The sequence below is a fragment of the Parus major genome, chromosome 15 (genome assembly GCF_001522545.3).
Source record: "Parus major isolate Abel chromosome 15, Parus_major1.1, whole genome shotgun sequence".
Lineage (NCBI taxonomy): Eukaryota > Metazoa > Chordata > Aves > Passeriformes > Paridae > Parus > Parus major.
The window spans coordinates 4,247,101-4,260,464 of NC_031784.1; the positions used below are offsets into that span (position 1 = coordinate 4,247,101).

Here is a 13,364-nt window from a genome sequence, read left to right on the forward strand (position 1 = left end):
CACTCCGTGAGGCTGGCACCGGCTGGCACGCCGGCAGAGCGGTCTGGCACTGCCGGGACACCCCGGCTCTGCCACATTCCCGGTGGGAACGGCAGAAAGCTCCGCAGGAAGCGCAAATCACCCGCTGAGACCTTCATATTTATTTTATATACATCCCTATTCATTTCAGGCTTTCAGAGTTAGTTGTTTATCTCCAGAGGAGCAAAAGCACTGAGTGCTGAGGAGCTCCTGCCGGGTGGGCGCGGGGGTGGTGGCAGGGGGTGGTGGCAGGGGGTGGCAGGTCCCTGGCTCACCAGGTGTCTCCTCTCTTGCAGGGTGCAGGGCGGCAGCGCCCGCAGGAAAGCCCAGACCATGCTGGCCTGCCTGCAGAGGACTCAGAACCCCCCAGCCCAGCACCTCCCCTGCCCCAACAAGGCGCTGGAGCCACGCAAGTGTAAGTGCCTGAGGGCGGGCGCCCGCTTTGATGCTGTTTTCCTTATTGAAAAAGACATTTATTTAACCGATAATTAAAAAGAGCAGGAGAAGCGGGGAGGAGAGGGGGAGGAAGGAGCCAAGATAAGCAAATTAAATTGGGTTCTGTGGTTGATAAGTCCAACTTCAGCAAACGTTGCAGAGCTGCCTGGGAAGCGTGGCGGCGGCAGAGGATGGTGCAGTCGGCCCCCCAAACCTCCCCAGCCCTTCCCCCCCTAATTACTTTCCCCGTTTTGCCGCAGCTCGCCTTCCCCAGGAGCTGGCCTTTCAGATAAGCTGTAAACTAGTTACATTAAAATGGGATCCAAAAGGTCACTCCGGCAGAGCACCTGTCTCTCCCAGCCTTTGTCTCTCAATCCAAACCGTGATTAAATGTATATTTAATGAGCCTGCTTTAGGCAGGCGTGTTTGACCTCCCCGGCTGGGAAAGACGCATTAAGATTCTCAAGTGATGAATGTGTGTTTTAAAGAGGGGAGTGGATATTTTTCTGCTGGTCTCAGTTGGATTTTTAAACATTGCCGGCTGAAGACAAATCAGCTGCTAAAGCTCTGCTTGTTAGGCTGTGACAGCCCCTGGGTGTTTGTTTAATGAGCTGGATTTTCCCATAGATGTTTTTTTTTCCCCTCTACCTGGGCACCCTGAGCAGCCAGGTGAGCTGGGCACGGGCTTTGGGCAAGCTGGGCGTGGATTTTGGATGATGCTCAGCCTCCCTGGGACCCCTGGCATCGCTTCAGCATTGCACTGCCAGCCTGGAGGGTTATTTATCCTTGGAAGTTCTTTTAATCCTGGAAGTGCTCATGGCCAGGCTGGACAGGGTGTGCAGCAGGTGTGCCTGCCCATGGCAGCGGAGGGAAGTGGGTGATCTCTAAGGTCACTTCCAACACAAACCATTCTGCATTCCATGATTTTTTTGTGTGAAGCTCCCCAGTGGCCAGCACAGGGAACAGGACACCAGGGCAGAGGTGGGGTTTTGGGCACCCAGGTGCAGTTTGCACTGCACTGGAGCATGCAGTGCCTCCCAGGTCTCCTCCTTATTGGTGTCTGAAGGAAAAAGGATGCTGCTCTTGTAAAATGATTCATAATCTGTCACGCCTGAGCACCATGGTGGCACAGGGCTGGTGAGAGGCTCCTGGAGCACCTCATTGCCCTGGAATGATGAGCTCAGCCATGCCCACATGGTCTGGGACCCACGGGCAGGATGAGCCTGACAGGGTTTTCTGCAGACTGGAGGTGTTCAGCACCGAGAATCTGTGTGAGCTCATAGTGGTCCTGAGGTCAGGATACAGCTGCTGGGTCCCCACAGCATTCCCTGGATGCAGCTCAGAGCTAAGGACTGTCTCAGCTCATGGAACAAAGCCCAGAGGCACCTTTCTGCTGAGGGAGTCAGTGCATTCTAGCGTTTCCCACCCTGCCACAGGTGCTGAAATAAGGAGGTTTGGGAAGCAGGAGCCCTCATGTGGTGTCACAAATGGTGCCATGGGTGTGAGAAATGCTCCTGGATACAGCTGCCTGTGTCCTGGGAGGGTCCCAACCCCAGGATCCCGGAGTTGTGCCAGTGGGATGAGGGCAGAAGTTTGACCCCACCCCAGACCCTGGCAGGTATGGGGAGAAAAGAGAGTTTTTGACCGGTCTCACCCCATCCTTCAGGCAGGACCGTGCTCACCTGAGATCTCCAAGAGACTTGTGTCCCCCAGGATGGGTGGCAGCAGCCAAGCTCCCACCCAGACCCCCACGCCACGCTCGCCACCAGCTGCCACCAACCAGGTCACCTTAATCAAAGTTTAGCTGCCCGTATGTTCCCGCTCATTACGGGCAAATCCGGCACGTCTCGCTCCTCTCTGCCTCCTGCCAGCGCAAATTAAATTGCAGGTGACATCCAGGGCCACGCATCTGGCTTGGAATACAATTTTCCTTTCCTTATTTATGGCACCTGTGGGAAGCACGGTGGAGAGGCCAGGAGCCGCTGTGGGGCCGAGCTCTCGCCGCCACCGGAACGCCCGCGCAGGGAATCGGCGCCGAGAGCGCGCTCTTCAAACCAGCCGCAATTTAGAAGTGCCTCTGATTACTTAATTTGCTCCTGAGTATCTCAGTAATTATCTTTATGGGTCTTATTTCTGTCCTCTGGCATTGTTTCTGTCGATATTAAATGAGTCTGGCTCTCGGCACACTGGCTGTCTGGCCCGGCACCACTGTGAAATCCTATTATCCTGCCCACACCGCTGATTAATTTTGGTATTAATTTCACGTAAAAGGTGAGCTGACTCGTTTTCCTGCCTGTGCAGGGAGCTGCAGGCGCCTTCACCCCCCGGTTCTGCCCCTGGCCTTTCCTGCTGATTGTTGTCTCCCCATCTCGGTGCCCCAGCGGGCCCGGAGCATCCCACAAAATCCATCCTGATAAAGCTGGAGGTGACTTTGCAGCTGTTGCCAGCGGTATTCCCAAGGCTGTTCCGTAGGAACCAGCCTGGCATGCCTTGAGGAGGATGCAGGAAGGTGCCAGACCCCTTCCAGCCCTGCCTGTGCCTCCTGCCTCCAGCAGAGGAGCAGGAGCCTGCAGAGAGGCAGCAACCTCAGGAAAATATCACGTCCAATTAACTCCAGCAGCCTGGTCCCTTTTGATTTTATCCTGGGCGCATTACAGGAATCCTGAGCTTTATTTAAATTATAAATCAAATAATGCCTCTCTCAGCTTGGCCAAACTCTTTGCTGCTCCCACTCTCAGCAGTCATGGAGCAGTGGATGATATTTAATGAAATGTTGCTTTCCATGTGCCCTCCTCCAGCCAGCCTGGGGCTGGGAGCATGGCAGGGAGCAGGATGTGTGTCCCCCTAAAGGGGCTGGGAGCCCTGGGGAGTTCACAGAGGTAAACCTCATGAACATCCTGCATGGCCTACAAGAAAGATGGAGAGGGATTATTTATAAAATAATGGCAGGATGGAATGGGAATGGCCTCATACTGCCAGAGGGCAGGGGTAGATGGGATTTTGGGAAAAAATTCTTCCCTCTGAGGGTGGTGAGGCCCTGGCACAGGTTGCCCACAGAATCTGTGCCCACCCCTGGATCTCCGGAAGTGCCCAGGACCAGGCTGGACAGGGCTTGGAACAACTTGAGATAGTGGAAGGTGTCCCTGCCCATGGCAGGGATGAGCTTTGAGGTTCCTGCAGCCCAAACCAGTCAGGGGATTCTTTCACCATTCACATCCTCCCTGCCGGGGGTCCCATGGGAGCTGTCACCTCGGCCCCACGGGGACAGTGGGATGAGCAGCTCTTTGGGGCTGGCACAAACCCTCCCGGGGCCCATCTGGGCATTAAAACACTGAAGAGGGGATGGCCCTAATGAGAGGTGATGGCCAGGGCTCCGTGCCAGGGACACAGCTCCAGGGTCACCCACAGCTCTCCCTGCACCTGTGGGGCCTCTCATCAGTGATAAACCCGTTAATTGCACACGGGATGAGGCCCCATTTAATGGCTTCTCGTTACCCAATTCTGCTTGTTCCAAGGGCATTTTCATTAGAGTGGCTGCAGCGAGGCTTTGCTTTTGTACACACCCATAAAATATCATTTTAATTTCATGAGGGGTTACACATGAGTGAAGTAAGATTAATTCTTTCATTTTCAGTTTCTGGAAGGGATCGGTTAATGATGGTTCTGTGTATTTATATACGTGCCATAAAAAGGAGTTCAATTAACTGCTGGGCCCAGAATGTGCTGTTGACTTGCACTTTCCCAGCCAGGAATCGCTGCAAAAACACTTTCCATTGGTCACGTGAGGAGGGTGAGGTGGGGCTGCTCCGTGCCCATCTCCCCCCAGGTCAGAGCCCTGGATCTGGGGTGGGCTTGGCTGGTAATGGTAAAGCACACGAGAAGGTTTGGTTTGTGTCCAAACTTCCCAGGACTGTGAAGGTCCATTGGCCACAGAGCAGGTTCCTGGGCACTGGCAGACCCCAGGGTGGGGCACCTTGCTTTGGGCGTGCTTTGCCCACCCTGCTCCCCTCAGCAGGTACAGAAGCCGTGTCTTAATTTAATTCAAATAATAATTGGCTGTGGAGGAGTGAGCTGAGGGGCTGGGGGCAGCTGGGGTGAGGTGCAGGGCCAACAGAGATGGTGGGGTCCCCTCCTGGTCCCAGGCTCCCTCGGAGGCTCTGTGGTGAGATGGCATCAGGATGGCACCAGGGCTTCTGAAAGGTGGCACTGCGACAGCACTGGGGTGCCATTGGGGTGGTGGTTGTGTTGGGGTGGCCTCAGGATGCCTTTGGGGTGGCTTTAGGGCTCTGTTGGCTTCAGATAGGTGGCACTGGGGTGGCAGTTGTGTTGGGGTGGCCTCAGGGCAGCGTTGGGTGACATTTGGGTGTGACATTGCGGCAGCATCATGGTGGTGAAGCTGAGGCGGCGCTTGAGTATGGTGAGGGTGGCATCAGTGCCATTAGGGTGACACTGGGGTAGCACCAGGATGGCATTGGGGTGACATTGGGACAGCACCAGGACGGCGTTGGGGCTGCACCGGCGCATCCCCACGCGGTGGCCGTGGTGGCACGGTGGCCGCGGTGGCCGCGGTGGCGCAGTGGCCGGCGTGGCACAGAGCACGGCGCCGGTGCCGCGCTAATACCTCGTGGAGGAGACAAATGGGAAGTGACACGTGTGTGTGTAGACGGGTATTTGTGGTGACGCTTTGACTGCAGATAATAAAGTGCTCGCCCCGAGGTGATCCAATTCAGCAGCCGCCTCGGCAGAGCCGCGCGCGACGAGGGGGAGAAGAAAGGGGAGGAAGAAAGGCCCGTCTGAAATGACATGTCAGCCTAAAAAGGGAACGTGTTAACGGATGAATATCTGGGGACGGCGAGCCCGGCGCTTCCCTTTGTGCTTTGTCATGAATTTTGTTGTCTTTGCAGATTCCGGCGCTGCCGCGCGGGGTTTGCCACCTACGGTTATTCAGATGGATTTCTCCCGCTATTATTGCTGGAGTTGGTTTAATTTAAGCCCCCGGAGCCGGGGCGTGTTTGTCTCGGTTCCTGGCACCGGGGACGCTCCACACCGGTGCCGGGGGGTTCTGCTGCGGGGACGTGGCGATTTTGGGGATGGCACAGGGTGCTGGTCACGGGTGGTGCTGTCCCTTCAGGAGGGGCAGGGACCCCCACGGCATCCGCGGCGGCGCGGTGGCCTCTGCGCCACCCATCCTGGGGACACTGTCACCATAGAAACGGCCGCTGGAGCGGGGTGGGAGGGCTGGGGGTTTGGCAGCCGCCCAACCCGCCCGGAGCGGGGGGCACAGTGCCCGCACAGACCCCCTGCCCGCCAGGCAGCACCCAAAAATCACGGGTGACTCGTGGCTGCTCTCCCCACACCCCGTGCCCACCCGTTGGTCACCCTGGTCTGGGCAGGGCAGCATCCCCCAGCCATCCCCCAGCTCCATCTGGGACCCTCTGGAGTCTGCCCTGCCCTTGGCTGGGGGTCACCGGCTCCGTGTGCCAGCTGTGCCAGGCTCTGCCCTCCAGGGCAGCCAGATCCTGCCAGGCAGCTTTGCTACTTGGGGCACAGACCCAAAACTTGAAGGACTGTCTCGATTTGTTAAATGTAGCAGCTTTTGTTTGTTTTCTTCCAAGTGTTTTCCAAATATTGAGGTTTCTTCCAAGTGTTTTGCAAATATTTAGGGTTTAGCTCTTACAAAATCTGTTCCCAGTGTGGCAGGCAGAGAAAAAGGGGATTTTTGATGCTTTTCAAAGCTTTGAAGGCATTGGGATGGCCTTGCTGTGAGGGGAACAGGGATCCTGGTCCCAAAGCTGGGTCTGCTCTCTTAAATTCTGCTCTCACAGAATTTAATTCATTTGGAGGCTGCAGCACTATTATTTTTAATAAGAGCCATTGGCACGGCTGCTCAGGTCCCCAGTGTGCTCCTGCCTCCGCCCAGCCTCGCTCCCCTTCCCACCACTCCTGCCCCCTCTGCCAATTAAAAATCCTGCCTAATTGCTGCCCTTCCGCCCTGCTGGCTCAGAGAGGCCGGGCAGGAACAAACCAGGGCTGGAAATGCCAGTGCTGTTGTGGGAGAGGGGCAGGGCAGGACAGGGATGGAGGGTGAGGATGAGCAGGGAGGGCGAGGTTGAGTAGGATGCTCAGAGCATCAGGAAAATTCCCCTTCCCAGGGTGGATGTGGCAATGGGACCACGTGAAGACAGAGCTGGGGCAGACGCTTTCCTTGAGCTGCTTTTTTGGGGCCGAGCCCTCCATTGCAGCTTTTTTCCCATCTGAAAAAAGGGGTGAAAAGCGTTTTCCCTTGGGACCAGGGGAAGGCGAGGCCCATCCCCGGCGCTGGGAAGCTTCCAGCCACACGTCGCCTTCGGCAGCTTTATAAAGATTCCCTGCCGAGATTACTTCTTTCATTTATTGCAAAATATTGTAGCGCCTTCGATGTGTAAAAATAAGGATTGTCCCATCTTATCTCGGAAGGGATGAGGGGGAGGGAGGGAGGGAGCAGCACGTTTCTCTCGTGCTGCTGTTAACCAGTGACGTGCCGTGTCCTGCCACGTTCCCACTCGGATTCTCCCTCAGGAGTCCTTGCTCAGGGCTGTGCTGCTGCTGGTGTTGGTCCCCACATTGTTCCTTCTGTGCACCCAAACATCCTGCTCCCCATCCCCTTCCAGAGCTGGGCAGTACAGTCTCATGGACTGGAAATTAAAGGCACAAATTGCCATGCTCATCCTCCTCCAGGGAAGAGGGATCCCAGCCAGGGATGTTGTTCCAGCACCAGCCTGGGGGACGCACAGACACAGTGGAAATTCTGCTGGGTGTCCATCCTGTCCTTCCTGGTCTGGAGCATCCTTCCCAGTACCGAGCATCCTTCCTAGCAGTGAGGATCCACTCTGTCCTTCCTGGTTCTAAACCTTCTTCCTGATCCTGAACATCCTTGCCAATACTGAGTGTCCTTCCTGGTCCTGAGCATCCTTCCTGGTGCCATTTTGATCCCACAACTGCTTTAACCAAGCAGACCCTGGTTATCTTCCTTTCCCTCTTTTTTTCCCATCTTCCTTTTTTTTTCCTAGACCTCGTGGGCAGTGGCTGCAGCTGGGCACGGTGTGGGGGTCCCTGGGGACACCTGGGGTCAGAGGAGTGCAGGGGATGCAAGGAATACCATGAATGTGGGGGATTTGTGAGATGCAGGGAATGCTGAATGTGAGGGGGATGTGGTGGATGTTGAGTGGTGCTGGCAGCAGGTGGGCACGTTAGAGGAGGCTTTTGGGAGTGGTTTCTCCCACCCTTCCTGCAGCCATCCCTGGTCCCTGTCAGACATTTTGCCTCATCCTGCTGCTCTGGGCACAAAGCTCCCTGCTGCATAAACCGAGATTTATTCCGGACCGCATCCCCAGCGGGGTCTGGGATTTACATCTGTGTCTGGGACTGGGTTTGGTGGCCAATTTGCTAAAGTAAAAAGTTGTTTAGCTGGAGGCGTAATCTCATAAGCCCGTGCTGCCATTAGCCAGGGTCTCCTCTCTGCCTGGCTTTCCAATAATGCTCCAAGCAGAAGCTCAGAGTAATATAAAAAGCCATCGGATTATTACTGCGGGCGATGCATTTTCCATTTACAGTAATAAAATACTGAAGAAACAAAACAATTTAAAATTCCAATAAAATTCAAACCAAATCTTTGGCTGCTGAGCAGATTCAATTATTTAGCCGTTATTGAGTGCAGGCTGGAAAAATAGAGCAGGTCAGGGAGGGAGGGGGAGCTGGGGGGTGCCGGACGCATCCCATGGGAATGTCAGTGAGGGAGGGAGCTGGGAGGCAGGGAAACATCTGGAAGAAGGGGCTGCTGCTGGGCACTGGGCACTGGCAGGGGCTGGGCTGGCTTTAGGGATGGCAAGAGATGGTGGTGATGACTGTGCCAGCAGCCCGGGGGATCCCTTGCCCAGCTCCGATGGGTGGGCTCTGATGCTCCAAGTTCAGGGCACGGACGCGGAGGACGAACAGCGAGCGGCCGTGTCAGGGCCGGCTGTGCCGCCGGTGCCGCGGTGGCTCGGGCGAGTTTGCATCTTGCAGCAATTACAGCCCGCTGGAAAGCAGTAATTACTGCGGAGAGCGGCAGCGCCGCAGCCGCCGGCGTGCCGGCAGCCGCCGGGAAAGCGGCCGCTCTGTAATTTTCCCGGCGGGGGTGCGGTGCGTCACCCTGAGATGTGACAACACAACGAATTGGTGGCTTGTCACATCCAACCCAGCTGGAGCAAGGAGGCGACAAAGGCGGCTCCGGGCATGCGCCGGGGCTGGCGGGTGGGATGCCCTCGGCCGGGCTCGGATCACCGGGCCTGTCCCACGGCACAGGGTCACCCCTGAAGTGTCACCTGCAGCCCCAGTGCTTGGGGACAGGGTTTTGGTTGTCCCCGTCAGGGAACCGCGGTGCCCGCGGGTGACACCACCTCCTTCCCTCCCTCCTGCAACAGCCCCTTGGTTTTTTAATATTTTTCCTGGGAAAGGAGCATTTCCACGGAATGGGCTCATTAGGGATTCTGCGAGTGTCACCAGCTAATTAGTGTCATGTTAATTGAGTATTCGCGATGCTGCCACCTCCAAGGACAGTGGTGCTGGCATGAAGGGGAATGCAGATGTGTGTGCTGTGCCGTTCCTTGCCGTGCCATTCCATGCTCTGCCATTCCATGCTGTGCCATTCCATGCCGTGCCTCTGGGCAGAGGGGTCCCATCTGCAGCCCCCTGCACCCTCTGGCTTGGGGGGTGCCCATGCCCAGCAGAGCCCACCATGCCCCCTCAGTGTGCCCTCTGTGCCCTGCTGGCTCTGCAGGAGCACTGGAGCTTCCCAGAGGCTGGGGGTCAGTGCCTGGGATGTCCTGGTGCCACACGTCCTCACGTGTCCTGCCTGAGGGAGCTGCTGGTGCTGTTCCTCCTGTGTTCCATTAAATCCTCCTCAAAGGCGTTGGTTTTAATTGGCTTAATACACTTGTTAATAACAATGCCTATTTAAAGACACCTGTAAAAAGCCCATAATATCAGCTTAATGGGAGCAATGGCTGGCACAGACACTGCGTCCTGCCTGGGCAATTGCTGCACTGATGGAAAGCATGGAGAATGGCCATGGGTGGAGAGCATGGAGAGCACAGAGAGTAGCCAGGGATGGAGAGCATGGAGAGCACCCACAGCATCACTGCTGTGTCCCCCCATTGCTGCTGGGAGTGGGGGGTGATGTGGAGAGCCACAGATTCCAGTGCGTCCCTCCCGCTGAATCCTGTTTTTAACCAATACCTGGTTCATCCGGGCATGTCACAGCCATGTCACAGCCATGGAAATGTCACTCAGGGCAGGATTGGGACAGGAAATCCCTTCACAAGGAGTGTGGAATGTACCCAGAGGTGCAGCTCTTCCATGGTGACTTTACCACCCAGGATGTGGTGGCATCAGGGGTTGCTGACCCTGGTGGCAGTGGGAGCAGAGTGCTCCAGGTACTGGGGGGCTGCACTGCCTGGGGAGGCTGGGCCTCCCCAATCCCCCCAGTTTTACCATCTCTCTCTTACAAAACCTTCCTCTGTGCAGGCACCAGGTCTGGCATTCCCAGTGAGCCACAGACATCCCTTGGCAGGGCTGGGAATTTTGGGAACCAGCTGGGAACCAGCCATCGTCCCCATGTGCTGACGTGTACGTGCATGTGCCTGCGTGTGTGTGTGTGAGTGTGTGTGGAGATTTTAAACACCTAATTTATTCCATCTATTAGATAGATTTTGTAGATTTAATCATTTTCACAGTTGGTGGCTCATTGGATACTCAAGATAAACTCCAAATGAAAGTATAATGGGAACGACAAATGAGTTTTCACACCAGAATGGCAGAAACTTGCTCAGGAAAGAGTTTGAAAGGAACAAAACTATATACATATATAATTTTTTTTTTCTGCAGTGGCTTTTGCTGACTCCAGTAGGTTACCACAGTTAATTTCACCAGTTTTGTTCATCTGTAAAATTGCATAAAAGTGACATTTTTGTGCTCATTATAGGAACTGCTGATTTATGGCTGGTAAATGCAATGCTTTTCCATTTTTGGTGAAGTTCTCGTAGCAGCGCAAAGCACCCATGAAATTGCTTGTATAATGTAGTTTAAATCCAATCTCAGAGAAAGATTCCCCCGTTGGGTAAAGTGACATTTCCATTCTCCACACCGAGTTTATTTTAGGCCACTTACAAGTGACTCCCGTCAGCGGGAGGGGACAGCTCGGTGCCGTGACCTGGTTTCTGCCGGGAGCGGGTGGGATCCGGCGGGGGGAGGATGGTGCTGGGGGGCCGGGTCCCCTCATCCCAGTGGCACTGGATTCATCCCAGGCTTTGCTCCCGCAGGTGAGACGGCCCCCATGCATTCCCCGCGCTACCCCAGCCCCGCCGAGCTGGACGCCTACGCACAGAAGGTGGCCAACAGCCCGCTGACCATCAAGATCTTCCCCACCAACATCAGGGTCCCCCAGCACAAGCACCTTAACCGGACGGTGAACGGCTATGACACCACGGGGCAGAGGTACAGCCCCTACCCCCTGCACGCCGGCGGCTACCAGGGGCTGCTGGCCATCGTCAAAGCCTCCAGCAAAAGCGTGGTGAAGAACTCGGAGGGGAAGCGGACTAAGCTCTCGCCTGCCCAGGTGGGCGTCGCTCCCTACCCCGCCTCAAGCACTTTAGCTCAAGGTCCCTCCTGCGCTGGGCAGCTGAGCTACCACGGCGGCCAGAAGCAGCTGGAGGGTCCCGTGCCCCCCAATGTGACGGTGGCGGCCTCGGTGCTGCCTCTGGCGGGAAGGAGCCTGGCCCTGCCGCCCTCCAACCTGCCCTCCATCCAGAGCATCATCTACCAGATCAATCAGCAGTGCCAGGCTCAGGGTGCCCAGCCCGGCTGCCCGGCCGTCGTGGCCGCCCACCCCAGCCCGGCCAAGCACGGCGCCTTCGGCCCCGGCTACGGCGGCACCGTCCTGCCCGAGTGCCGCAAGGGCGCCGAGCTGGCGCTGGGCTCCAACCCGGCCGCCGCCCTGGGACCCAAGGCGGGCGTTTACCCCGAGGGCATGGACTACCTGGTGTGGCAGCAGAAGCAGCAGCAGCAGCACCTGCGAATGTACAGCGGGGGCAGCGGCGGCGGGGGGGCCCTCAGCAAATCCCCCGAGACGTGCGCGGGTGCCTCGCGGCCGTACGGCCTGGGCGGCGCCGCTGACAAGGTGAGCTCGTCGCCCTTGAACTGCATGCACGGCAACTTCGCCGTGGGGCAGTACTTCGCTCCCCCCTGGAACAGCATCCTGGTGACCCCCAACAGCGACTGTTACAACCCACCGGAGCTGGGGGCCGGGCCCCGCGAGCTGGGGGTGCCCCCGGCCGAGGGGCTGCCCAGCAAGACCCTCTGCAATACCTCCATCCTCAGCAGCAGCCTCCAGTCCCTGGAGTATCTCATCAACGACATCCACCCGCCCTGCATCAAGGAGCAGATGCTGGGCAAGGGCTACGAGACCGTGTCTGTGCCAAGGCTCTTGGACCACCAGCACGCCCACATCCGCCTGCCCGTCTACAGATAAGGGATTGATGCTGCTCTTCCCAAACCCAGGGCGAGGACTTTGGCGCGAGCTGCCGGTACCGGACGGCGGCAGCGAGGGCGGGGGGACAGGGAGGGGGACGCGGGGTCGGCTGCCGAAAGGGCTCCCGGGACACTGGCGTTGCACCGGGGTCCCCAGACTGGACACACCCGCGACCCGCTGGAAGCCGAGGCCGAAGGACCGCTTGTCTATATAGCTCAGAAATCATTTTATCTCCACGAATGTGAACAGGGAATTGCTACGAGTTGCTGCTATCCAGGGAGGGGAGGCTCCGCTGCGCTGGCAGTGCCCAGAGCGGGGCAGAGCCCGGTGTCGTGGCCGGCCGGGAGGCTCCAGGGTGGGTCCCAGCCCAGGGTGTGGCCAGGGGGGGCTCTGTGGTGGCCGGTGCTGACCTGGCAGCTGTCCAGGAGGCTCCACAGTGGCTGGTCCTGGCACCATGGTGGCCAGTGCCTGCCCAGTGGTGGCCAGTGCCAGCCCGGCGTGCGGCCGGAGCGTGGCTGCAGGGAGCTGGCGCCTGACCTGTAGCTGAAGTCCGTAACTTGCACTGCTTTGATTAAAGCTAATAACTGGGGACAGTCTGGAGGCTATTTAAGAAAAACACTTGAAAACTTGAACAGATTTTTTTTTTTTAATTTTTTTTTTTTTTAGTTGACTAGGCTGTACATCTACGTGTTGGCTGCTACAGAGTCTCCTCCCACCCCTCTTCTTCCTCATCCTCCTCTCGCCCGGCCCCACAGTGGCCACGGCTCCTATTCTCACTCAACCAGGAGATTTGGGACCCCCTCAGCCCCTCTCTCCCGGGAACCCCCTGGCTCTCACACTTCCAGGCTGTTTTATTTCCCCCCTTACTGTCGGTTCTACCTTGGTCCTGGGTCGCGGTACCAGGGCACTCGCATACCTCCTTTTTTTTTCTCTTTTTTTTTTTTTTTTAAAAAAAAAACAACCAACCCCAAACAATTCCAAAATGCTCATTACGGTCCGTTATTCACTCCGTGTAATTCTGCGTTTAATAGATTTGTTCATTTACAAAAGGCTCCTCACCACGAAATACAAAGTGTTTTGATGTTTAAAGGTAAAAGAAGAATAATATCCCGATGAAACCCAAGGTGATTGTGCTCGGAAAAGAGGTACTGTATCCCTGAAAGCCTGTTCAAGCACTAAGTGCATTTACAAATCTCTGAGAATGTTTTTTTTTTATACTAAAATTGACCATTATATTCTACTGTGAGAAGTGCTGGCTGCACTATATTGTTTTAAAAATGAGAAAACAAAATGAAAAAAAAAAGTAAAAAAAAAAAAAAAAAAAAAAAAAAAAAAAAAAAAAAAAAAAAAAAAAAAAAAAAAAAAA

General features: G+C 56.1%; 1 protein-coding gene across 1 annotated transcript; it reads left to right on the forward strand.

The window, feature by feature from the left end:
• The first annotated feature begins 280 nt into the window (after nt 1-280).
• FAM222A (family with sequence similarity 222 member A) lies at nt 281-13,313 on the forward strand. Its single transcript, XM_033518187.1, has 2 exons — nt 281-433; nt 10,791-13,313. The coding sequence occupies exons 1-2, from the start codon at nt 352-354 to the stop codon at nt 11,996-11,998; spliced, it is 1,290 nt and encodes a 429-aa protein (XP_033374078.1). The 5' UTR covers nt 281-351; the 3' UTR covers nt 11,999-13,313.
• Nucleotides 13,314-13,364: the final 51 nt, after the last annotated feature.